General features: G+C 44.8%; 1 protein-coding gene across 2 annotated transcripts in view; it reads left to right on the top strand.

Moving 5' to 3' along the window:
- Positions 1 to 26,645, top strand: part of LYST (lysosomal trafficking regulator) — a 3,192,287-nt gene that overhangs the window by 673,178 nt on the left and 2,492,464 nt on the right. For both annotated transcript variants that reach the window (XM_078648813.1, XM_078648812.1), the window contains one exon: positions 8,312 to 8,453. In XM_078648813.1, coding sequence (XP_078504939.1) covers positions 8,312 to 8,453 — 142 coding nt within the window. The remainder of the gene's footprint in view (positions 1 to 8,311; positions 8,454 to 26,645) is intronic.

The following is a 26,645-nucleotide window of genomic DNA, read 5'->3' as shown; positions in this document are numbered from 1 at the left end:
ACTCATTCTGGGCTCCACTGTCCACATTATATGTAAGTACCCTGTGATTCAGCCGTTCTGGTCGAGAATAGGACAGCTAATGCTATGCACCATAGGGGAGTTGGTGAGATTCACACCACAACTGGTGGTCCTATGGATCTGGAGAGACAACCCACCCCCAGATAAGCATTAATCTTCTGTAATATTGCACTGATGGTGGCCAAGAGGGACATTGTCCATCTACGGCGAATGAGACAATCTGTGGGGTAAATCGCTGGTCCCAAAGTAGGAACTGGTGCATGCATGTAGAAGAGGCTATTTACTAGGCCTGAGGATGCCCTCCAAAACTTTCCAATTTGTGGGGTCAAAGGATAGAACTCGGAGATACTGAAGTGAGTGTGACGTTCCCTAAGTGACAGAACACCCCAGTACAGCAGATATGGATGGCAACCACTAAAAACGCATCCCAGACATAAACGAAATTAACTGAGAACCTGTGCTGACCGTGGTCTCCAGAGCTATATTGTCCCAATTCATATGTACGATGATGTTTTGTATCTGGAAATTGGCATATGTTGGCTTTTTTGTATCTTCACAGGTTTAATTAATACAAATATATCTTTTTTATTTAATAAGAAAAAGTCCTGCTGGATGCTATCTGGCCCCAGTAGCCTTATTGCTTGACCTCAAATGTATCTATTTATGACTTCCTCCAAGTCATATATCAGTAGTTCACATTGATATATTCACCCTGCATGGGTAGCAGACTATACATATTGTCTGGCAAAACAAAGGACGGGTGGTATTCTTCTACTACTTTCCAATACACATCTGAAAGACGTCTTAACGTTGCTGCAGTTTTTGTCAAACTATTTTTAACTTGAGACTTATTTTAATATTAAAAGACGGTGTAATAAGTAATGCTGTTGTGGTCTGAACCAGAAATGAATACGCTGGAACTATCTGTGCCGCATGAGCTATAGTCTAGACAAATCATCCCATTACATAAGGGATGATACATAAACTTTTCATGATCAAACATGAATACATTTTTCTTATTTTAATCACCAACCACTAAAAAAATTGCTCCTTGGAATTAAAATGCTCATATTTTATCTGGTTAGAGGAAAAAAGGATGTACCCCGAACAAAATATGGAAGGAGTCCGGGAGGAAGTTCATGACCATGACTGGCTGTGTCTTTCTGTGAAATCTAGACTTAAAAGGTCAGGTCCATGAGTGCCGGGATGTGAGGCAGCGTGCTCCCACCCTACTTCTCTTTGAAAAGGCACATGTGAGCTTGTGTTGATGCATTTGCACCCAGTGAGTGGTACAGAGACCTGGGAAGACTTTTTGCAACATTTCCAGCACCTCCCCCAAATGACTTGCTGCTCTCTACTGTTAAATGTATGGATCCAGAAACACATCTAGAGTCACACAGCACAATCTGCACCAACAAGGATGAAAATTTAAAGACTACAGCTGACGTGTTATCATGCACTGCATTTACCATGATGTATTGGGGCAGACTGAGTGCTGTGGTGTGCAGCAGTGTGCTCCCACCCTCCTCTTTGAAAAGGCTCCCTTGAGCTACTTAGTGACGAGCTTGTGTGGATGCACCTGCATCCACCTAGTGTTACAGAAACCTAAGGAGCCTTTGGGAAGCATTTCCATCACCCTCAAAATGACTTGTTGCTCTCTATTGATGAAGGAATGCATCTGAATCCAGAAACATCTGTCTAGAGATACACAGCAAAGGCTGCACCAACAAGGGTGAAAGTTTAAAGACTACTACTGAAGTAAATGTTATCATACACTGCATTTACCATGATGCATTGGAGCAAATTATTTAGTGCTGGCCTATGAGACAGTGTGCTCCTACCCTCCTCTTCTTTGAAATTACTGCATTTCCTGTCCACGATGGTATTGTTTGGGATAACGTTCCCTTTGACACTTTTAGTCCAACTGAAACTGCAAATTCCATATGTTTTTAAAGTTACTATAGATAACATTATTACCCCAGGTTCCATTTTTGATGAATTGGATGTTGTGACTGTTTCCAATATGCTATCTGAATTTAATCATACACTGTGTTTGAGAGTGAGGATTTGTATTTTAATTCTGCAATTATGGTTAAATGTTCGTGTTTTCATCACTCTGCACATCACTGTATGTACAGAGCTAGTACTCCACATGCTGTTTTTAATTATGCACAGTGGAAATACTGCCTTGACACCACCTCTGGGAAGTTCTAAATCACATTTTTAAAGGTTCCATTATTTTTCTGAGTATGCTCTACAGATCAGGTTTTATAAGCTGATACCATCACCAGCAAAGAAATATGCTTACGTGAACAAAGGTTATTTATTCCAATTTGTTTATTTCACAACTAGCCCTACAGTGTTATGAATAACATTGAGGACAATATTATATGATATATTATATAAGGACAATATTGAGCTTACGTCTGTTTGTGGAACACGACACTGGCAGGTTCTGAGCACAGATGCTTTATTTAGGGCTTTTCTGATCCCTCACCAAATTATATTTTTTAAACAAACCAGTACTACCAACGTCTTGGCTTGGGTAATATTAACAATATAAATACACCAAGCATTATTGCATTTGGAAAATGTGATGATTGGCAACAGTTAATTAATTTCAAGGCGCAACGGCTCAATGAAATGATGCACAATGGGACTTAATTCGTCATTTTCTAGTTCAGGTGGTTTGTTATCATCGCCTGTTGATTCCAATGGCTGCAATTCCCGTTTTTCCAACTCTTCCAAGTGGTTTACAGCAAGCAGACCAGACACCCAGTATATTCAGTCGCAACATTCAGAAGTAATTACTACTTGTAGCATAGGAAAGTTATGCCAGCAATTGTTAGAACATTCCACCTTGTCCGCAGTTAAAGACCACTTCTCACTGCTTTCCAAATATATTGATTTACAAGAGTTTTTGCTGGGTCCCAGATCTCCTCATTCTAAATTGTTTGTGTATGCCACGTATAATTACATTTGGAACATTTCTCAACAAGAAGCTGCAGAACCATTAAGACAACTTGAAAAAGAAAATTTAGAAAAAGCATTGGCTGTTGTTGATAATGGGATGCCCACATTGTCAACACATATTTATTAATTGAATAATATTGTTTACTCTGCATTTGATATCATACAAAATGACATGTATATGCTTCAGTGAAGCTAACGTCAGTTGAGATTGATTTTGTAGTTAAGTTAGACATTGCCGGTTTTGAAATCAAATTGTGTGCATGTGAATGCATTTGAATTGTTTTTGTCTTTTAGTTTGACATGCATGTGAACAGTTATTGCTAGGAAGGAAGTAACCTACACTATGCTTAATATAGAACGCTTGGAAAAATTGCCTTTTACTGTAGCTGAAACCCCACCAGACATCTTACTTATTCACGGTTCAATTTCTCTCTCCATTTCAACGTTTCATTTCACATCATGTCTCAGACATTTTTTTGGTAGGCAGATATGAGAAAATAGGTGCAATTGTTTTTAAAAGCTGGCTTGAATTCTCCATTTTGAATACAGATCCGTACATAAAACCAAGAGGTTTTCGTAAGTCTACACAAGTGTGGAACTTCTTTGGGTCACTCCTTCATTTGTAGAGAGATAACACTTCATAATGTCTGTAATGCGTCTATGGCTAACCTCGTGTGTTATTTGAAGGGTGTTCCTGTACCAGTGTTAGTCTGAATTTGTGTTACTTTCAAATGGCAACTACATAATTTTAAATGATCAGAGTCACTGTTTCCAAGGTTGTGACATGCTCTATGAATGTCTTATACATTTACATTCTATTGGGAAAATTACTTTGTGGACAAAGGAATCTTTTTCACCAATTAACTTTGATAAATTAAGCAGACTGAAAGCCTTATTGTTTCAAAAAGATGTGGCTTCAACACCTGCCCGAGAGAGTTTTGATCTCGCAAGTAGCCTGCTCTAAGACTGAGGTACAATAACAGTTACGTACACAATTTCCACAGCATTTTGGGGAAGTTGTGCACCATATTTTTAATGCTTCGAACACTGCTGGAGTGGCCCACTTTTTACAGTAAATGGGTCTGAATGTGTTTCTACATTTCAGACTGTGCTTGAGGTCATTCTGTCTTTAGTACATTTGTTGTTTTCAAGCGTTTTTGAAGATATTCCACTTGTGCTATTTGTTCTGGTTGCTATATTGGTTCTATTTTTGTTGCTCAGTAATGGATGTCCCCACACATGACCTGATGATAATGGAACTGCATAAACAAAAAGATTCTACCTAAAAAGTGCAAGTGTTAAATTTATGGTTTTTAATTTTTGAAAGAAGTTGTAAAAATAAGCCTCTTCCTCAGACTGGTGAGATGAAGGCACTATGTGCTTTTAAAATACCCCTCACACACTAAGAACCCCTTAGTGTCATGCTTCATCATGGGGGTCTTCCCGTCCCTCTACGGGGCGGGGCGTGCTACGACCTACGAGCTACGCGGGAGCACTGTATTAGTGATGAAAGACTATGTGTTTGGTGCACTGTGAGTGAAATGTATAAAGTGTAGGAACCTTGTGATGTGAATAAAAAATTAAAAATTCCCTGGCTAGTGGAAAAAAATATTTTATTCGCTTCCCTGGCTGGGAATGTTAAGAAGGGGTTGTGAGGTAGGGCTGTTGGCACCTACCAGGTCGACATGTTTCGCAGACAGTCCCCTACTGTCTGTTCATCAGGACCTCTGATGGTCCCTACTAGAAGGTACTCAGTTCTAAAGTATGCCTAGAGTCCTATAAACTAACAGCAAAAATAAGCTGTCAGCTTGTGCTTCGGAACTGTCACAAGTCCTACTGTGTCGTGAATGTATGATGCAGCATTTTGGAGAGTTCTCGTTATTAGAATTGAACAAGAACTGGTATCTGTCCTTCCGACCCGTGTGGTTTCAGGAAGTTTCACTGCCAATGGTGCTCTTTCAAGTGAGCACTTTTGCCTCAGTTCCCGGACATGACTCGGCTTGTGCGTCCTTTGCAACTGTATCAGTTGTAATGTCAGGCAAATTCGCTTTCTTTGCTGCAAGATACTTATTATTAGCTGCTTTTCCAAATACTGGATGCTCCCTTGACTTCTGGTTCTTCTGAGGAGGCTCCTCTCCTGCCACTGTTGTCTTCAATTTCTGTTGAATGGGCTGTAATTGACTCTTAGTCCTTTGGATCTTGTTCTTCAGGGCTCTGTTGATGTGTTGTCTGCGGATGTGGGTTAAATCCTGGGCCTTAATGACATGATAGATATAGATGTCATGGACATGATACAGGTGCCACATTTCTTTTTGGATTCCTCCTAGACTCTTTAATTGGCTTTTTTTGTTTTATGAAATTCCTTTTCTTCATTTATTAGTTTGTGTAGTTTTTTAATTGGCATTTTTCTATTGCTTTTAGCGTCTGCCTATGTTGTTACAGTGTTTATGTGAAACACAAGGTTTTTTACATGTATTCATTGCTATTGCTTATTTTTATATAATTTGTCTTTCAGACCGAGGGGAGGGTGTTGTGTAGCTTACATTTAGTTTCCATTTTAGCTTTATGTTTTAACTTTGCATTGTTTTCTGATGGTGGTTACACATGTTTTCCTTAATGTGAGAATATGCCATGTATGCATCGGTTTCTGATAGTCATTGTCGCCCTCTAAGTCTGTACATTTAGTCCGTGGTTGCACAACTCAGAACATGATGCCTTGTTTTATTTTTTATTATTGCTAGCAGAAAATGACTATTTCTGTACAGACTAATTAAAGATGTTGTTCTGTACCTCTGGATCACTGTGATGCGCTTGCCATTTCATTATTTGAACAGCGTCCATGCTGAAGTCAGTGAGAGGTTCACTTCCCACCGGAGTCATCATAGAAAGGTGCTGTAACTGAGATGCAGTTCCGCTGTCCCTGACCTTCATGCTGAGATGGAAGATAGCTGCGAAAGAGAAGTGTGTAGGCTTGCACACTGAGATGGGGGTGCATTTGTTAATGCAGTGAGACCGACTTCTTGACAAAGTATGGAGTTTGGTCATACCAATAGGCCTGACAGATGGGTACTCCTGACATGCTCTCTTTAGCATAGAGAAATGAGTAATATATAGGAGTAACCTTTGTAACATTATGAACAATTGACATGATTGAATTGGTTTTTTTTATCATTCTAATGCTTATACAATGATATTCTTCAGCTTTCTGATAATCGCAGCTCATGTTTTATTTACAAAGATTAGAGCTTTTCAATAAATGTTTGAAAATGCATTATTGTATCTTTTTTTGTGACAATTTGGGCATGCTAAAGAGTTAGATCTGTTTCCACAAATTCCTTGGGAATCAGTCATGCTTGAGGTTACCAATAACATCTATAACTCTGAAAGGTTAGGAGTTTAGATGTGGTACTGTGAGCTAGCCTAACAAACCAACATTTACTGATTACATAGTCTCTACATTAAGAAGTTTTGTTATTCTAAATACACAATCCTACAAGATTTGTAGGAACCGTATAACAGTCTTTTGAACGAATTTTTGCCGCAGGATATAAACCTTGCAGGGACTGTCACAGACTGCTGTGGCAGATCCTCACAAGATTTGTCTACGCTACCTGGGTTTGTCACACAACTATGTTATGTGGGGACTGCACCAGATTGAACCCCAAAGAGTTCCATGATTTTGAGGCCAAGGTTTACTTTGCCAAACATCACTAAACGCACATGGCCAGTCTTGGTCTTGAAAATGAGTACATGAATGCATTCTCTTTCTCAATGTTGTTCTTGAGAGATGTCCTCTTCCTACTCAGTCATCAGGTAGGTCTGAGTCCAAGAAAAAAACATAAGCAGTTGAAACATGATTCTCCTACCTTGTGCCACTCTCGTCGAGAGAAGTCACATGGAGGTCAGGACTCCTCTCTATCCCAGTCTTTATGCAACAGAACCGGCCCCCAACTCGTCCTGATCCTGCCAGATTGTCTGGGCCCATCGGCGACGCTGCAACAAGTTGAGGCCTTAAGGATGTCATGTTGCATATTTTCTGTACCCTTATTGCGCCCTCTGGCGTTTCTCTGGGCCCCAATGATCTCAGGAAGCTGTCAGTCGGAATACCACTGGCGGATCTAGCCCCAAATTCTCCCTTACATTTTGTCCCAACTCTGGGCCCAAAACCCCACCCATCTTCTCACCTGGCCCGAGATGCTCCAGAAAGAGGATTATTGTGGCAGCATCATTTCTTTAGTCAATGTTTGTATTGTCGAGCTTAAAGTCATTTAGCTGTTGGGTATATTATTAGTACCCATGCTGACCATCTTTGAACATCAGTTGTGCTTTTCACATTTAGGGTACGCTTTTTTGTTCTCGAGAGAATCTAGTTGCTAAGCGCCTTGTCATTCTGGTATTTGATTTTTGCTCTCCCTTACTCACCCCATCCATTATTACTTGTTCCTCTAGAGACACTGCTAACAGAGATTAAGAAGTCGAGGAATAGGAAGGTACCTTTATTTCAATCTACCCATCTTCTGTATCCAAGTTTAGACGTGGAATAGGGGTTTGGTTCTGATACAATTCAGACATCTGTGACTTTGCTGCAGATGAAGAATGACTTGCTATTTGCAGTTACCTGTGTAAAGTGCAGTAGGTGGTTACACTCTGCAGTTAGGCTTTAACCACTTACTTATCACGTGTGCCCAGGATACTCGTGCTGACATGTTTAGTGAGTTTTGCGAGTGAGGCAACGGAGATCATATGGCCTTATTTAGAAGTTGAATCACTAAAGCTATTGTGTGAGAACTGGGTAAGAGAATTCTGTGACCCTGTGATACTTGAGTTATTTCTAAACTGCCCTCAATGTTAGCTAGCTAGTTTCTTAATTCTTGCTTGTCTATTCTGCGCCACACCCACATTTAAAATGTTTAACATTTGGCAAAATATGCTACAATCCTATAAAACTCAATTTCTTTAGCATGAATATTGAAATGGTTAAGATGTTCAATTTCTAACTTTCTCTGAATGTTCCATGGTATTTTAATGTTGTTCCTGCTAAGAATGTAATGAGGTCAGAACATTATACTAAAGTTCGAGCTCGCAATAAACTTGGTAGTAAAATGGTAGGTTAATCATAAGCCAAGAGGCTACATTGTCCAATATTGGAGTTATATAGGCCATGCGACTCGGAAGAACCTGTACTAAATGTATGCAATTTTTTAAAAGTTTTTACTCAATATTTAGTCCCTATAATGCATTTTATCATACTTCAGAAGCACTTGAAATAGGCATGTGTACATTTGTAATCGTCTTTAATTTGTAAACCTTTACTTTTCAGGGGAAGACAAACATGCTATTGAAACTCCAAACTGTGGAGGTACACTTGGAAAGGATGGCAGTTTACATCTGATTTCATTGGGTTCTAAGGCACTAATGCTTCAAGTCTGGGCTGATTTAAACACTAGATCTTTAATCCTACGGTATGTTTTTGTATTTCTTGTTTTATGTGTTTATGAGAGGATTGCTTTTAATTCGGACATTAGTCAAAACGTTTTACGAACATGCTGTTATCAAGAACTGTGAGTTTAGTTAACCCCTTAAGTGCTGCCGTCGGCCAACGGTCGTCACGGGCACTACCTCCCCAGTGCTGCGCACGACCGTTGGACGTCCAGTTCAGCACTGGATAATGGACAGCGCAGCACTGGGGAGGTTTGTTTACTAGCTTTAAAGGGGTTAATATTCCAAAGTGATTTTATGTTTGCAGCAAAATGTGACTGCAGTAAATAAATTAACGAAATGAGTGAGGTTTATACATTTAATACATTTTAGAGCATGCCAAGACTACTGTCCGGTAAAACATGAGGTATTTGAACGCTTATATTTGAGACATTTCACCAAAAAAAATGTTGAGGGGAAACAGGCAAATGTGAAAGGGAGGTTAATAGAGAAAACAACTATGTGATCAGATGGTGAAACAAGGGTTCACAGGGGTAACTTGAAGGAGAGAGTTGGCCAGCACAAAATTAGAAGATGAGTTAAAAAGTCTGCAAGTCATGAGCTAACTCAGAAATTGTCAGAAAAGATGGGTACAGAGACACTTACAGAAGGTGGTGCGTGCGGTTATCTTTTGTAGGTCAGGTGGATGGGAGTTCCATGCTAAAGTAGAAGCCCCTGAGAAGGATTGTTTTTGGGCTGGGGTAGCTTAACTTAAACATTTCCAGAAAAAGCTAGTCTCTACTTCTGTGTTCCATATATCCTCTAGAGAATGTCAGCACAATATTTTTTAAATATCCTTTTATTGTAGATTTGGCAATAACCAACAACTATCTGTGGCAGTTAGACTTCATAATACTTGTTTAAGCAGTTTAGAACACAGTATTTATGGGATCAGCACTTTACATTGAGTTAACGTTTAGCAAAACTAATGCAAGTTCCATCATAGGTCGGTTACAGCGGTAGGTTGTCTATTGCCTGATTTAGTTTTTGCCCCTTATGGGAGAGGTTCCAATACTAAGGAGTTGGCCTGGCTGCTCAGGGTGGCCTATAGTCATTGGGAGTTTTTAGTCTCAGCAGCAGGACCCTTCACTTTTCCAGATCATTGCCTAGTATATACCATTTTAATGTCCTCTGCGTGCACCACTCACCTATGTCTTTCAACCATTCATCGATTGTCAGGTTTTGCTGCTCAACCAATGTATCACTGTCCTCCTTTTGACTAAGAGAAGGGTAAAGTTCACAGATTTACTTTTCACTTTATTTTTAATGTGTCCCCTATTGATGCCAAGCAAACATGTTATTCGGAGTCAGTTGTAAATAGGTTCATATGCCTGTTGTGCATCAATCTAAGATCCGTGTCCAGTAGTCTTGCAAGTTCGGGCAGTACCTTGTCATTTGGAGGAACATTGCATCTCTTTGCTTGCATTTAGGTCACTCCCCTGGTCTGCGACAAGCCAGGTGTGACACGTGTTCTCTATGAAGTTAAAGTGAATTAGACAGAACCTCGGGTTATTATTGGCAGTGTGTGTGTGCATCAGAACTTCATCCCATTGTTTGTCTGTGAAGTCTAACCCGCAGCCCGCTTCCAATGTTGTTCTCTCCTTCAACTCGGGTTTAATGATGTCTGCTCTCGCCTCTGTTTACAGTTGTGTTATCACTCTCCTACCGGGGTCTATCTGTTTTATGGAGTCTAATGTGGAGGGTATGCGGGGAGTTTCCTTGACTGTACCCCATAATGTCATGCACGTGTTTCGTATAGTGCAATACTGGAGATTGTGTGAATGTCAGCAAATTAAACTGTGTAAGGAGAACTTTTATCATGGATTGCCTTGTAGAACTTTAGTTTGATGCCGGCTGGAATTAGAAGCCAGTGGACGTCTTTGAAAATGGGAGCAAAATAAATCCTTTTTTGCTGGTTCCACTAGTCTGGCTGCCAAGCGAAGAATACCTTTCACAGAAGTAATGCATGATTGGGGAACTCCAGCAAGAATTGTATTTCCAAAGTCAACCTAGATATGACTAACAAGGTAACAACTGTTGTGAGCTGTTTAGCTATGATGAGGTGGGTCAGTTTCTTCAGGGAATTAAGACGCACATTGTTTACTTTATTTACATGTTCGTTGAGAGTAAGTGCTGAATCTAAAGTGAAGCCCAAGGATTTTACTGTGAGTGACTGAGACGTAGGGAAGCCTAGTAAATGCAGTGAGTTCAGTAGTGAGGAATCAAGTTTGGCTTTGGAGGAAGTAGATAAATAAGTTGAAATTGTAGAGAAAGACACCTTAGGATGTCTGTCTTTAGCTGTTAGAAGTATTTACGTACAGTTTGGTGGTGTTTGTGAATTGTTGCATGGAGACACTATAATTTTCCTGTATGAGACTGACAAGCTCCATTTAATGCTTAAATAGAGTGATAGCCAGGATGTTTGAAAGTTATGAGGAGTTCCAGTTCATAACCTTGCTTCTTGCTCTCAATGCAGTGTTCCAGATTTATGAGAAGCCAGTCGTGGTCAACAATGGCAAAGGCAGCTGTTAGGTCCAGTAGAATGATGAAACGGATATTACATTTGTCAAGAATTTGGTGCAGGTTATTCAGGATTTTTCAGGTAGCTGTTTCAGTAATGAAGCCAACTCTAAATCCAAATTGATAAATCAGCTAGTAGACCTTAATGTTAATGTAGTTATTTAGTTGATCAGACACAGCTTTCTCCAGTTCTGTGCCCTACCACTGCAGGTTTGACATTGGTTGGATTTGGTTGACTATGTGTGATCTAAGTTTTGTTTATTTAAGGGTTGGTGTTTTCTGGCTGGTTTTAAGTTAGTTTGGGAACAAACCTTTATATACAGCTTTTGGATTTTGGCATGCAGAGATTATCTATTTTGAGCCCCCCTGCAAATTGTACCTCTTAATTGGAGTTAATAAAAAAAAAACTTTCTTACTAAAGAACAAAGAGAAAAGTGGTGTTTTTTGCACATTTGTATATGCAACATATTACATTGATAATTGCTTTGAAATGGTCCTTTCTGGTGCTACTTTCCTCTACAATCCCAGAACATTCCAGCTCAGTGCAGCCTACTTGTAGCATGCTCCTGTCTGCTAGCTAATGCATTTGGATGCCTGGTCAGAGGCATGGCGGACTGTATAAATGAAACTACAATGTAGAACTGTACTGTAAGGAGAAAGGGTCCTTATCGAATAGCAGCTGAAGAGTACTTCTGAAAATAGTGACAATTTGAACCTCTGGTAGTTTGCTGAATCCCTGTACAGATTATGACAGTTGGTGTCAATTCAACCAGGGCCAAAACACCATTTTTCAAGTTGCCTGACTTTTGTTTCAGGCCACCCTCAGTTTAAATAAATATACATTTGTAAGTTCATAGTGGCAGAATGCATGCTAACAAGAGTCAATAAATGCATAATTGTGGGCAACTAGCAAATACAAAAAAATGCGATAACACGTGTATTGTATTTATTTTCCATTCCTCTATGGCATAATTTACCAAATAGGGTCAGCACACATTGCATTAAAACAGAACCGTGGCAACCGATGTGTCAAGTTACATTATCATCATAATGCTTAAAAATAGCTGTGGAAACAAATTGTCTTAGGTTACATTATCATATCAGCATTGAAACAGAACTGTGGAAATGGACCAGCTCATATTATATTAGCCTAGCAGTGACAGGCTACTTTAGAACCATACTGTACATACTGGTAGAGTACTAGAGATAGATTTAAGTGAGGGACATGTCTGGCATGATGGCCCACAAAATGCACTAGCTGCAGGCTCCTCAGCCCCCGGCAGTAATCCTTCACCATCCTGACCCTGGAGTGTACCAGGGCACCTTAAATGCACATACTAGCTTACATTGCTGACGCCCGCAGACTGTGGACGGTCCCGAAAAGCTAACCAAGGGATGTGGACGTCGAATTAATCAGCCGTGAGGTATACGCCCCCCGAAAAAATGGCAGCTCTGGCGGCTTGAAGATCCTGTCTCACAGAGCGTGTGATGCCAGCTTGCCTCTGTGATCTGCTGCTCCTGGGGCAAAAGGCGGACTGGGCCCACAATCAGAAAAGACCCGGGGGAGCTGTGACGAGAGTGCACCGGCTCCCTGGTGTCAGCGGAGAAGTCTGGCGGGCCGTGATAGAAGCAGGAGACAAGCAGGGATGGGTGACGGGCTCAACCCAGTCCCTGGAAAAAAAGGAGAGCCAGAGGAGGCCATGTTAGACGCATACTGCTCTGCCACCAGAAGGTGAGTAGAGCGGCTGGTGAGGTCAAGGAGTTTGACCCCATGCTGTGTCCCATGAAGTGACCAAATGAAGAGGCCATGAGCCCGGATGGGGAGTGCGTTGGGACTTTCATGATCGGCCTGGCAGGGCTTTAGTAGATAGCCAGGCAGAGATAGGTGGCACCTAGTTGCAAATCCCTGCGGACACAGCAAGGGGGTGTGGTGACGCTTGGGGCAATGAGAGCTGAAAAGCAGGGAATTTCGTCACATGCCACCTGCAAGTGTGGGGACCCTTGGGGAAACGCACAGAGCCCATCAGCCTGCTGGAAAACATCGGGAAGGTCAGACAGCTCAGAAGAACTAACATACCAAGATGGACCAATAGAATGCCCCCTGACAGGACCGAGGTGGCTCCCCCTGCTGACAAGCTGTCAGGAAATAAGGGCGGAGTCACGGGACCCTCAGGGGCCTAAATCCTTGCAGCAATAGAGCACTCTAGGTCCTCCCTTGAAAATAAAATTGCCACCGTATCCCTTGACGTTAACCTCCTGCGGGCAGACATACTCAAAGTGGCGGAGGGGTCACAGGAAATAAAACAGACAGTGTGAATTCTTCAAGAAGGGCGGAGGACGTGGAGGGAAGGTCAAGACGCCAAAACCTGAGATTTGTAGGGTTCCATTAGGGAGCTGAGGCTGCTGCCCGAGTTGTTTCTGGAGAAATGGATCACGTCGAACATCGCCCCCAATGGCCTGTCACCCATGGTCACTATACAGAGATATCAAAGAGCACTTGCCCCGCTTAACCCCACCCCCCCACTCCCCACCCCCAGAGCGCCACCAAGGGCAATGATCACTAAAATCCTTAATTACCGCAACAGACAAAATCCTACAGGCAATCTGAAAGGACCACAGTCTCAAAATTTTTCCAGACTTCACCCAGAGGATGCAGCGTCTCTGCCAGTCCTTCACCGTAGTAAAACAAAAACTGAGAACAATCACTGCTCTATCTGCTGCTGTGCCCACCTCCTTGAAAGTACTCCATGGGGGACATGCCTACTTATTTAGTACCCTGGATGAGGTATGGGCTGGGTAGAAGCGAATTTGGGGGAACCGTGTCTCGGCCGCTGCTGAGGGATAATCTCCAGCGTGGATGCAGAAAAAACGCCGGACCAAGCTCTAATGGGAGACACTCAGACCACAGAGTGGATTATTGTGCATCAGGATGGCACATTTAATATAATATTGACAATCAGAACACAGTGAAAGAGGAGCCCAGGGCCCTTGTGGTGGCAGTGACAATGGGAGACACAACTACCCCACCTGGGGACAAGATCCATGAACATCCCTAACAGAGACACGTATTGAACAGAATTAGGTGGAGGCGCCACAGGTGTATGAGCCTGCTGAAGCGCCAGCCGGATGCCGCCGACTGAAACTAAGCAAGGTCCTTGCAGCAAACGGGCCATCTCTGTTGGGAAATGTGCTGCCATTGCCTACTACACAAATATTGTCGCGGACACAGGAAGGGGGCATGAATCGTGAGTAGGAGCCCCTTTTCCACTTGCTTCTGCTGCAACTCCTGGTATCTGCACTATTTCCAAACTCACCAACATTTCTTTACAGTAGCCCACTTCCTGGGCATGCTGTCCTGCATACCTCTATCTCCTACTTTTTCTACTGTTTGATGTTCTCCAACACACTGCATGTTGCAGGCATTAAAGGGTTGGGAGTTAGTTATAGTGGCTCCGGGATTGCTCTGATCCCTGCTACTGCAAGCTCATCAGCTGCGGGTGCGGAACCCGAGCAGCGACCCCCCAACATGGGAACACAATAGTTTACGAAGGACTCAGTAACCACAACATTTGTTTATGGGAAATTTAGACGGGGAGGGTTTTCAATACATAGGCACATGATTGGATAGACACAGTTGGGAGAGACAAATGTTTACCCAGTGAGGGGCGAGGGGTGGGATTAGGAGTTTGATTATTTAGAGGTAGCAAGACAGTTAAGCAGTGACTAATGGAGGGTGGAATGAAGGTAAGGCCTGAGAAAGTGCAGAGGGGAGACCTACCCACCAAAACAGAAGGAGGACGTGGGACTGAGGTACAATGCAGAATGATGAATCCAATAAGAATGGTTATGTGGTACGTATGCGTAAGCACACTTGTAAAGAGATACAGGACACACATTCCTCGGATGCCAGAGTACATGCCTTCTATTCTTACAGGAAACACACCTGCTAGACAGGGAGATCCAAAAGCTGGGGAAGCAGTGGCAAGGCCACATGTACTCATCTACTTATTCAAGCTCTGCAAGGGGGTGTGGCAATTTTGATAGCCCACATCTTCCCATTCAAAATGACTCATTCTAAGACTGCATCCCCTACAAGGATTGGGGAGTTTCTAAACCAAGTGGAGCTGCCCAGGATAATGGGGAAATGCTGTACGCACTAAAAGCGGACCTCCAGGGTGAGGAAATAGGGGCCATAGAGAATATACCCAGGTAGAAAGCCCTTGGGCCAGACGGCCTACCAGTAGAATGGTATCAACAATATCAGAGTTCATGGAGGCAATACAAGAAGCGAACCACACAGGTATATCACTGAGATCCATGCGGAAAGCAATGATTGTGATGATCCCTAAGATGGACAAGGATCAAGGGAAATACCAACCTATGTTGATGGGAGGATCTAGAGTTGGTATTGACAAGGTCCTAGCATTCTCTCCACTGACAGAACAGCAATAATGTGTTGGATCAGCAGGCCCTTTCTAGACCCCCCTTCTGTATGTGATCATCATCATAGATGCCTCTAATGGGGTGGGGTACTCACGTTCACCAAATGACAATCCAAGGTACCAGGTCTTTTAAGTCCCATGGTTGCCACATTGATTACTTGGAACTTGTAGCCATCAGACTAACCCTCAAATCATGTCTCTGTATTCTTCAAGGGCAAAACAAAGTCAGACATTGATGTTTTATATTCAGAAGCAGATAGAGGCACACTCCCCTCAGTTTTCTCAGTTAGTACATGGGATTTGGCATTGGGCTGTCCGCTACAACATTCACCTCTTGGTGGACCATCTACTGCAAGTGCATAACAACTTTGTAGACCTACTCAACAGGACACATTAATAAGTACACAATTGGGAACGCAACTCACAAGTTCTCTAAAAGTAATTCCACAGTTGGGGCACTCCCATAGTAGACCTGTTCGCCACACCAGGAAACATAAAATGGCAAATCTTTGCTGCCAGATGTGCACATTTCTATTCTAGGGGTAATGCCTTAGGGATCGATTTGGCTTTATTTGCTTACCATTTTCCACCTCTTTCCCTCATCCTGTATGTAGTCAGTGAGATGTGGCAGGTGTTCATGACTCTAATCCTAGTTGCACCAACATGAGCAAGAGAGCCATGCTACTCAATCCTTCTAGAGATGTCAGTCAGCTCTCACGAGAAGCTCTCATTACATTAGAATCATCTGGCCCAGCATTAAGGTCACATGAGATACCTTGATCCCTAACAAGTCTATCTGGCAATTTGGCATCTCAATAAACAAAATGACAACAAGTCTAATAAGGGGAACCTGAGATGTGGGTGTATAAAGATACAGGAGGAAATAGCACCCAAAAGCACCAATGTTAGTCAGTGGTTGCGAAAAGACAGGGACCTAGGTGCAATTTGAGGCTGGCCATGATGAATCACAGATCAGATAAACCAGCCAGGTTCACCCTGGTCAAATTTCTACCTTCCAACTCAGACCTTTAAGTATCAGTCCATCACAGGAGTACACTTCTAAAGCACTCTAGAACATCCGGGGTGGTGCTTAGAGACTCCAAGGATGTCTGGCAGAGGCCAGTAACAGGGTCCAGACCACGACCAGTTGCCACTGGTCAGCTGGGTACTCCAAGAAAATAACTTTTAATGCTTGCTATGGCCCTGTAGTTCGAACAGGAGTTTAGGTTTGCAACACTTGGAATCCACTTCTTTGTCCTGAGTACAAGATGGGGTAGGTCCAGTTCTTCAGAGCTCACAAAACAGCTCCCAGCATAGTGGTCAGTTTTTCAGTTTCTGTTATGGTCCTACAGAGTTCTTCTGCCAGACCAGGAGTTGATGTTGACACTCACTTCGATGGAGTACTAAAAAAGGACCCCTAAACCACAGATCGATGATGCTAAGCCTGCGGAGGGCCCGGGGTCATGCAAGGGCCCTGGCCCGTCTCACCACTTTGCCTAATTCGAAATGACGAACCCTGGTAAATATGTAGCCCGCAAGTGGAATGTGAAAAGAGTTTGGGTACCACACTCCGGCACTGTTGAGTCCAGACTCAGCTGAGATGAAGCAGTGCCCAAATTGTATTCTTGTAGGAGACCCACTTACTGGCAGAGGGCAATAAACTACGGCGTAGGTCGTATGGTACCTCCATTATACCACATATTACTCCTTTGCTAGGGGGACAGCTACATGGATTAAGCCACCTGTGTCATTTCACACAGAGGAAGTTAGAGTTGATACACAAGGATTGTATTTGCTGTTCCAGGGATGACTGGATGGTTTCTCATTGGACTTAGGCGGTGTCTATGCCCCCAACGTTGATCAGCAAGCCTTCCTGATGACACTGTTGCAGAAACTGGCGGACTGCGCAGTTCTGCCGTGGTTATTGAAATGAAATTAAATGAAATTTGATTTGTAAAGCGCATGGCTGCCCGAAAGTGTCCCAGCGCTGCCTAACAAATAACAGAAAACTCAAAAGGGACCAGAATTTTTAAGGAGTTTTAGGGAAAAGAAAAGATTTAAGCAGCTTTCGGCACTTAAGAAGGGAAGGTTCAGTCCGAATATGCCTGGGGAGAGCGTTCCAATTTTTTGCCGCATTTACAGAAAAATGGCGGCCTCCTGTGCGGGCCTTCCTTACTCTAGAGACTACGGCAAGATTGTCAAGGTCCGATCGAAGGGCCCGAGGGGGTCTATAGGGATAGATCAGGCTCCTCAGGGCAGGAGGACCTTTGCCTTGAAGTGTTTTATGGACAATGCAAGATGATTTAAAGGTGATTCGCTCATGAACTGTGAGCCAATGGAGAGCTCTCAGCAACAGTTTGGCAGACGCTCTTCTTGGGGCGCCCATAAGCATCCTGGCAGCAGCATTCTGCACCCATTGTAAGGTATTAATGGTGGCTTCTGGTGCTGCCAGGAGTAGAGCGTTGCTATAGTCCAGTCTGGATAAAATTAATCCTTGGATCAATAGTTTCCTGGACTGAAAGGGTAGCAGAGGGAGAACTTTCCGCACTGTCCTGAGCAGGCCGAAGCACACGCCCGCGGCTTTCTGGGCGTGTGTCCTAAAGGTTAGTTCAGGCTCGAACCAGACCCCCAGGCTTTTAATTTTCTCTTTCGATGGGGGCAGCTCACCCATACAGGGCGGCCAAAAGGCTTTGGGCAGTGATGTAAATTGGTGGCCCAGAATAAGGATCTCAGTTTTTGCTCCGTTAAATTTGAGCTTTGAACTGGTCATCCAGGAAAAGATTCCAGTGAGGCAGGCCGAGAGATTATCCGAACATCCCACTTGTTGCGTCAGCGATACGACTAATTGGGTGTCATCTGCGTAGGTGACGGATTTAATCCCGAAAGGGGCTACTACCTCCTCCAGTGGGGCCATATAGACATTGAACAAAGTAGGGCTCAAGGATGAGCCCTGAGGAACTCCACACTGGAGGGGAGTAGATTTGGACATGACGCCATTTTCCCAAATCCTGAATGCTCGATTATTCAGAAAGGATTCCAGCCATCCCAGGGCTGATCCTGCAATCCCTAGTCTAGCAAGACGATGGACTAGTATTTTATGGTCCACCGTATCGAATGCAGCGCTTAGATCCAGGAGGATCAGAACTGCCGATCCTCCTGCATCTAAGATGCACTTTGCTTCCTCAGCCACCACTATAAGGGCTGTGTCGGTGCCCTGCCCTGGGCGGAAGCCCATTTGCGAATCACTTAAGAGGCCATTACTTTCCAAGAACCCTGAGAGCTGTTGATTAACAATTTTTTCAGCGATTTTTCCCAGCCCAGGTAACAAAGAGATCGGGCGAAAATTGGCTAGATCAGCTGTATCCAGACCAGGTTTTTTTAGAAGTGTCTTAATTCTGGCTTGTTTCCAGCTAGGTGGAACCACTCCGTTGATGAAGGAGGAGTTTAACAACTCCGTTGCCAGGGGGGCAATGGTATCTGCAGCTTGGAGATACTCCCCTCTGATCACAACTTTGAATGCTTCCCATACAACCAAGGGAGACAAGGCCATGCCCTAGTTTGTATGAAAAAAGTCTGTGGCATGTGGCTGAGGATGTACATAGGCGCCGGGTCAGATGGAGAACCACTAATCACGGAGGATAGCGTGTTACAAAAATCCTCCTTGGAAGGTGATTTTAACTGCATCCTAGACCTAGCTCAGGACCACTCCTACCCTTCACTGCCAGGAACATGTGTCATCCGCAAAGCCAAAGCCCTGCAGAGCTGAACCCAGGATTGGTCATTAGTAGACTTAAGAAGATTGCAACACCCGGGAATACTCACTCTTCTCCCCCCCCCCCCCCCCCATATGAGTTGCATCCCCGCCTGTATTATATTTGTGGCCCATCTGCTGAACAGAAGCGAGTAATACAGGCTACCTAGCGGAGGTAAACGCTCTCGGACCACAACCCCCTTGAGGTGCAACTTTGAATGGGAAGGATATCGACTCCCATTCCCTTCTGGAAACTTCAGTGTTGATTGCTGGAATACCCGGTCATAAGAGAGACACTGCACAAGGCTGCCACAGACTTTTTTCATACAAACTAGGGCATGGCCTTGTCTCCCTTGGTTGTATGGGAAGCATTCAAAGTTGTGATCAGAGGGGAGTATCTCCAAGCCACAAAGCACGAACAGTGTGCTTGTGGAGGCATCTCTCTTGGCCCTGGAGGGGGCAATGGTGGGCGATCCCCTCGGTGAGGCTGATGCTGCAAGAGGCGCACAAAATGCAGGCAGCCACACTAGAACAACTTCGCTAACTGGACTATACCTCGTACATCAAGCGCCCTCATGCCGAGGGTGACTGAGCAGGGCGACTACTGGTATGGCTCTTCAGCCAGCAGCAGACGTACCAGCCCATAGCATCTATACTTACGAGGGAGGAATAGAGAGGTCAATACACAAGTAGAGATCAACACAGCATTCCAACATTACTACCAAGGGCTATGCTCCGAGTCCCTGTCAATGGACGACAAGGCTGCAGAAGCTTTCCTACTAGAGCAGTGATTCCCTATCCTGCGACGGGAATTACAGGAGAGTCTAACTGCCCCAATCATGGAGCAGGAAATTAAAGCTCTCCGATAATTGCCAATAGGCAAATTGCCGAGGTTGAACGGCTTGCCAGCCGAGTACTACACAGCCTTTTCGGTGGTTCTAGTGCCCGAGAGGAGGCAAATGTATGAGGCCACACTGGCCGCAGCCTGCCTCCCCGACATGGCCAATGAGGCACTGGTGACATTGCTCCTGAAACCAGGCCGGCCGCCTGCTGAGCTCCATCTCTATACTAAGTACAGATGACAAAATCCTAAGCAGATTCCTCACTGGGAGACTTTGCCCCTTATATTCCATAGTGATCCAAATGAATTTATCCCAGTAAGGAATACTTCTCTTAATATTAGGAGATTGTATCAAGTCATAAAGAGGGCCCCCCAAGGACTGGCCCAGAGTGACGGGCTTTGGACCTCGAACAGTCGTTCAACATGCGTAGATGTCTGTATCTTTTCAAAACACTAGAATACTTCAGGCTCCCTCACCAACTTCTCCAATAGATCAGGCTGCTGTATACTGCACCCACAACTAGGGCAAAAACTGGCCAGCACAAATTGGCAGCGTACACAATAGCGATGGGCACACGACAAGGCTGCCCCCTTTCCCCCTTGCTAGGTGCGCTGGCGATCGAACCCTTGGCCATGCGATTTTGGAGGACTGGCTCAGCGTGGGGTATTCTTCTGGATACCACTGTGCATGTTATATCACTGTACTCGTATGACATTCTGGTATACATTCGAAATGTAGAGACTTATCTCACCCATATGTCATGGGACCTAGCTGCATTTGCCCTGATCTTGAACCAAGAATCAACCCTGCAAAATCTCAGGCTTTCCCTTTTGCATAGAATGCAGGGCATCAGGAACTCATAGTCTACACTGGGCCATAACCACATTTCAGTACCTGGGCGTTAATATATACAGAGACCATGCCGATCTGCAGGACGGTAACCTGGGCAGAGTCATAAGTGCCCTGCGGTTTCAAGTGGCCTTCTCGAATTGGTGGGTTTCCAACCACGTCAAAACCCTCCCAGCCATCTCGGCCAGCAAGCTTCAACACCTTTTCATGGCAGAGGAAGCGGTTCTCACAGACCCCCGGGACAGGCAGCCAAAGGTCGGGTCTGTTCACCACCCCCCAGCAGCCAGAGTCAAGCCTCTTTAGGTTGCCCAGCTACCATCATGGGCATCCAGTGAGGGACCAGATTGGCTATCACATGCCCCACTGGAAGTCAATAACATCAGACCACAGGGTACTACAGATTATACAAAGAGGCTACTCCCTCCCCTTTGTGGCAGCCCCTACACTCATGACACCTTATTACGACAGATTGATGGAGGACCATCTTTTCTTATGCTACCAGGAAGTGGTGGCTCTCTTGGCCAAGGGAGCTATTGAAAGGGTGCCAGCATCAGAATTAGGTCATTGTTGTTATTACCGCTCCTTTCTAGGTGCCCAAGAAGGGCGGAGGCCTTCATCCAATTCTAGACCTGCGCCTTCTCAATCTCTTCCTTAAACAGGAGAAGTTAAAAATGCTCATGCTCACTCAGGTTCTGTCTGCTCTAGACTCGGGAGACTGAATCGTAATGTTGGATTTGCACAATGCATATTTCCACGTTTCTATGCTGTCCACCCAAGACGTTACCCCTGGTTCACAGTGGGCCATGAGCACTTTCAGTTTGCCATGCTTCCTTTTTGGCCTTACCAGTGCCCCTCGGATGTTCACCTAGGTGATGGCAGTGGTCGCAGCATACCTGCGAAGGTCTCGGGTTCCAGTTTTTCTCTACTTCGAAGCGAACCTGCTGAACTCCCTGGGTTTCACTATCAATATGCCAAAGTCTGTTCTGGACACATGCAGTTTCGGGCTTATCCTCCCGAACCTCGAGTCCAGGATATTAAGGCTATAATACTGATGATTAAGCCTCTATCCTGGACTTGAGTGAGCCAGATTCCGAGACTGCTGGGCTTCATAGCCTCCTGCATCCTCCTTGTAACACATGGCCATTGGCACATGCGGGCTCTACAGTGGGACTTTAAGTTCCAATGGTCGCAGCATCAGAGGAATCTCTCCGACATTGCCCAGATCACGGAGGGAACTGCAAAAGACCTTCAGTGGTTGCTAACGAACCGTGATTGTGTCACAATCAGACCCTTCTCCCTTCCTCAACCAAAGCTTACTGTAGTTACAAATGCTTAACTCCTGGGTTGGGGCAGCCACCTGGGAGAGGCGGAGATCAGAGGACTGTCGCCTCCACTGGAGTCTGGACTCCACAGAAACTTGTTGGAGCTTCGGCAGTTTGCTTGGTGTTGATGGCTTTTCTACCCTCCGTCATGGGAAGGCCAGAGCAGCTGTTCATAGACGACACAAACGCCATGTGTTACTGCAGCAAGCAGGGCGGGATGGGGTCGTGGCCACTTTGTCAAGAGGCTCTGCATCTGTGGTCAGGGCTAGGACACCATGGCATTTCTTTGGCGGTTCAACACCTGGCAGGCTGGCTGACCACCAGTGCGTACAGACCCAACCATCAATGCCTAGCAGATCATGAGTGGTGTCTCCATCTGGAAGGGGTGGAAGGCCTCTTCTAAGAGTTGAAAAATAATTGGTTAGATTTACTTCCCAACTGCAGAGAACGCTCAATGTTGGCAGTTCTCTGGAGTTTCCAAGGCTGCTCTCACTAGCCAACGCTTTTCCTCTCGAGTGGAGCTCCGGCCTCTCTGCCAATCCCTCTCCAGCCCAAAGTTTTCAAGAAGATCAGGAACGATTGCGCCCAAGTAATTCTAGTGGCTGGGCATAAAGAGTCTGGTATCCCGAACTGATGAGCATCGGTCCTCCGGTCAAGCTGCCTCTTTGGGAAGACGTTCTGTCGCAGCAAAAGAGGAGGTTTCTGCATCCGAACCTGCACACACTCGGCCTTCATGCATGGAGATTGAGCGGTGACAGTTGACAGCTTTTGATCTTCCTCTCGAAGACTGTGATGTTGTTCTGGCAGCTAGGCGTCCCTCCACCAAATTGGTGTACGCCAGAAGTTGGGTCAATTTTGTGGCATGGTGTGTATTAAAAAGCATGGATTCCTCTATCTGCTCCTCTCTCTCAGGTTCTACTCTGTTCTTTCTTTGGCCCAGTAGGGCTCTGCTCTTAGCACAGTTAAGGGCTATCTTTCAGCCATCACTTCTTTTTGTGGTTGTCACACAAATCTACCTTATTTAGGTCACCCGTTGTAATAAAATTCCTGAAATGTTTGCAATATATGTCCCCCCCTCCCAAAGTTAATCGCTGCAAGATGTTACATTATGTATGATACCTTCAGCTAATCCTGGTTTTCTACCCAAATTTGAGGTGCCATAGAATGCAGTGCTACAAAATAACCTGGAGTCAGTGTTCATTTTAAAGATTTCACAAGGTACTATGATGTAGGAAGAGTTGACCACATCATAATATTCTGAAAGGAGTAGGTAAATAACCTCCCAGCTATGTCCTGGAATTTGTTTATTAAAATATTTGAATAAAGCACTCTTACTTTTTTAACCCATTAGTAGTCGTGTAAACCAGACAGAGTGAGTGTGAGAGGTATTGAGAAGTACGTGACCTACATAGACTTTCTATGCTTATTCTAATATAAATCACTTCAACACACTGCCAATGGGAGACACTGCACACCCTGCATTACTTCTCCTTTAAATTAAATGTGTGTTTTATAACAATCACTGCAAAAAAACAACTTGCTTTTTAAACACTGAATGTAGGCAGGTGGATATCTGACTATATGGTTACCCCAACTTTTTGCCTAGTGTTTAGCTGGTTTTCGACTTAGTTGGCCTGGGATCCTGCTAATCATGGCCCCAGGTTATCTGCTCTCACTGTAAAATGGACTCGTTGTACTTTAGGTACATATCCAATTGGGTATTGGGTCACATTTGTGAGTCCCTGTATAGTGTACCATAGGTACCCAGGACATAGGTGCATCCAAGGCCTACCAGGGGCTGCAGCATGTATTATGCCACCCCTGGCTGGCCATCCAAACTGACACAACTGGCTGATCAGTCAGCTGGGGCAAGGTCGTGTAATCACCCCTTGCTTAGGTATAGTATTCCTATAGCTACCATTATATATAGACACATATATACTTATAAGTCACTCCTATGGCAGGCCTTAACAATCCTGGAGGCAGAGTGCTTGGTTTTATGTGAGATGGTGCTCTAGCATGAGCTGAGCCTGTCTGCAGCTTTCGGAACCATGTCCTTATAGCTGTTCTATGATATAGCCATACCATATACTCTTATGTGCATTATAATCTTCGCAGTTAATGCTAACTTCGGTTTGGCTTTATCAAAACATGTTGTGTAAGGTGTCATACGCTTTGGAATACTACCCCCCCCTCCGCCAGTTCTGGCGGCGGGGTAGCATTCCACCCTTCTAGAGGGAGAAGACATGTAGTTGTGGCTTTACCCGGTTAAAGTTAAACAGAGCCTCAGCATCACAAAATCGATGCTGCTGCCACACACACGAGTCTGACCTCCTGCTGATGGACGAAATTCCGGCAGGGGAGGCCTGGATAATAGGTTTCCTGCCTTGGGAGGTGATGCACCTCCCCAGACAGGCTCTTGTGTATTGGGGCAGGGTGGGTTGAATGAAATGACACTGCCTGGGCACCCAAGGCTCCCCATGCATAGCCCGGTTCAAACCAGTTGCTGGGGCACTCCAGCCCCAGCTCTGGCGCGAAACTGGACAAAGGGAAAGGGGTGTAACCACCACCTTCCCTGGTCCCAACCATAGAAGGGACCTAGCAGGTAATCCAGCCCCTCAAATCAGTATATAGGTAGGAGCTGAGTCTAGAGACTTTAGATTATCCTGAACTGAAACTCTGAAACGAAACTCTGGACCTACGACATTCCACTGCAACTAGAAGACTGAAGAATCTCCCTTGTGGTCAAGGAGTGACCACCCAGTGCAAACAGGCACCACCAGTAACTTGCCAGTTTACTTAGTCGACGCTCCCGACGGAACCAGACGACCTAGCGACGCAGCCTCTGGACTTCTCTGACTCCAACCCACATCTACAGCAAAGCTGAGACCTGTGGCGGACACGAGAGACGTGGGACCGGACATCCTGTAGTACCTGCTTTTGGCTAACTGTGCAGCTTCTGAGGCGTCCTCGAAGTTGTGCATTGGGGTTTGAGAAGCCCCAACCCCGAGCAGTGAGTGCACCGAAGCTCAGTCCTCCACACTCCACGAGTGCCGCGTGGGGCCTGTGCCTGCATTTTTCCTCGTCACGTCTTCGCGGTTGCTAGCCCGTTGGCTAGTGGCCCTCCTGAAGGCATCCTTTTGAAACAACACCACTTGCCCGGTTGCTCTGGGCTTGCTCCTGCTTTCCTGTAAAGGGGAAGCTCCCCAGACCTTGCTGGTCTGAACAGAAGCCGATCTTCCCTTCCAGCGTGGGTTGCCTTTTCCAAGGCTTGTTGGGTCCAATCTGGATACTGACACCGCCAACAGCTAGATCCTTCGTGGGACAGTCCGCATCCAGCTCCTGGTCATCGTCGACGCCTCCTGGTCCACGTGGCTGCAGAGACAAGCTTCACATCTTCACCTGATTGCATCTCAACATCGCCTGGTTCCTTCCTGGTCACTGGCTAGTGACCCAGACTCTGTCCCCTCTGCTTTCAGGTTCATCACAACTCCGATCCACCCATGGATCCACCCGGACACTTTTCTTCTGGTCGCCTGCAGCACTTTCTTGCAGCTCTCCATAGAAAACAGCGACGAAACCCGACACGACTTCACACCTATATACCCGGCTTCCCTGGGTGAGGTAACTCGAGTACTCCGGTGCTCCCGTGGGTAACAACTATCCAAGTGTCCTAATTTAACAGGGTTTTCCCGTAGTCCATCCAGAAGTGTCCGAAATCAACTACTTTGTAACTTTTACGTTCCCATTGAATCCCTATGGTAACTCGCGTGTGTGTTTAGACACTGCACACGCATCCTGTGGGTCTCCTACTTCCAATCCCTTGGTTCAGTGTAGCCCCAGCGATTTCCTAGGCCTACTCACCTTTCCTGAAGTGGTTCTTATACCACTTACTTAGTATATAGTTCATGAGGCCCCTAGGGCAGAATTGTATTTGTGCAACTTATGGTATGCTTATTGAGTAACTTGTGCTGCATCTCAAACTCTGACCTCATAAAGAGTGCAGAGGGGCTGTGTTAGTAATAAATACATATATATTTTATATACATATATACCTTGTGTGGTGTCCTTTCATCTGGTATTCAAGGGGTTATATTGGTAAAACAGCTTGCTTCACATGCTCTCTGAAGTTTTAGCCTAAGACTGCTTTGTCCATGCTACCACTAGGATAGCTGGTCTATAAGGTTGACTTTACAACCATCACCATAAGGGTTGTTGGGACTGGTGCAAGGTGCTCACTAGAATAGTTAACATCATATACCAGGCCAACTTATCACATTGGTGTGCAGCGGTTGGGATAAGAGCTTGCTGTTGTTTTACCATATAATCTTGAGTTATCATTTGAAAGATCACATTAAGGTACCTTGAGGTACATATAAAACAAGACTTAAAATACTTAAGTTCTACTGAACTTTGTTGTTGTAGAGCAAAGGGCCTAGCACACCCTGAC

Source organism: Lissotriton helveticus, chromosome 6 (assembly GCF_964261635.1).
Source record: "Lissotriton helveticus chromosome 6, aLisHel1.1, whole genome shotgun sequence".
In the NCBI taxonomy this organism is placed as follows: domain Eukaryota; kingdom Metazoa; phylum Chordata; class Amphibia; order Caudata; family Salamandridae; genus Lissotriton; species Lissotriton helveticus.
Note: the sequence above shows the minus strand (reverse complement) of the source record. Positions and strands in the feature narration are given on the sequence as shown.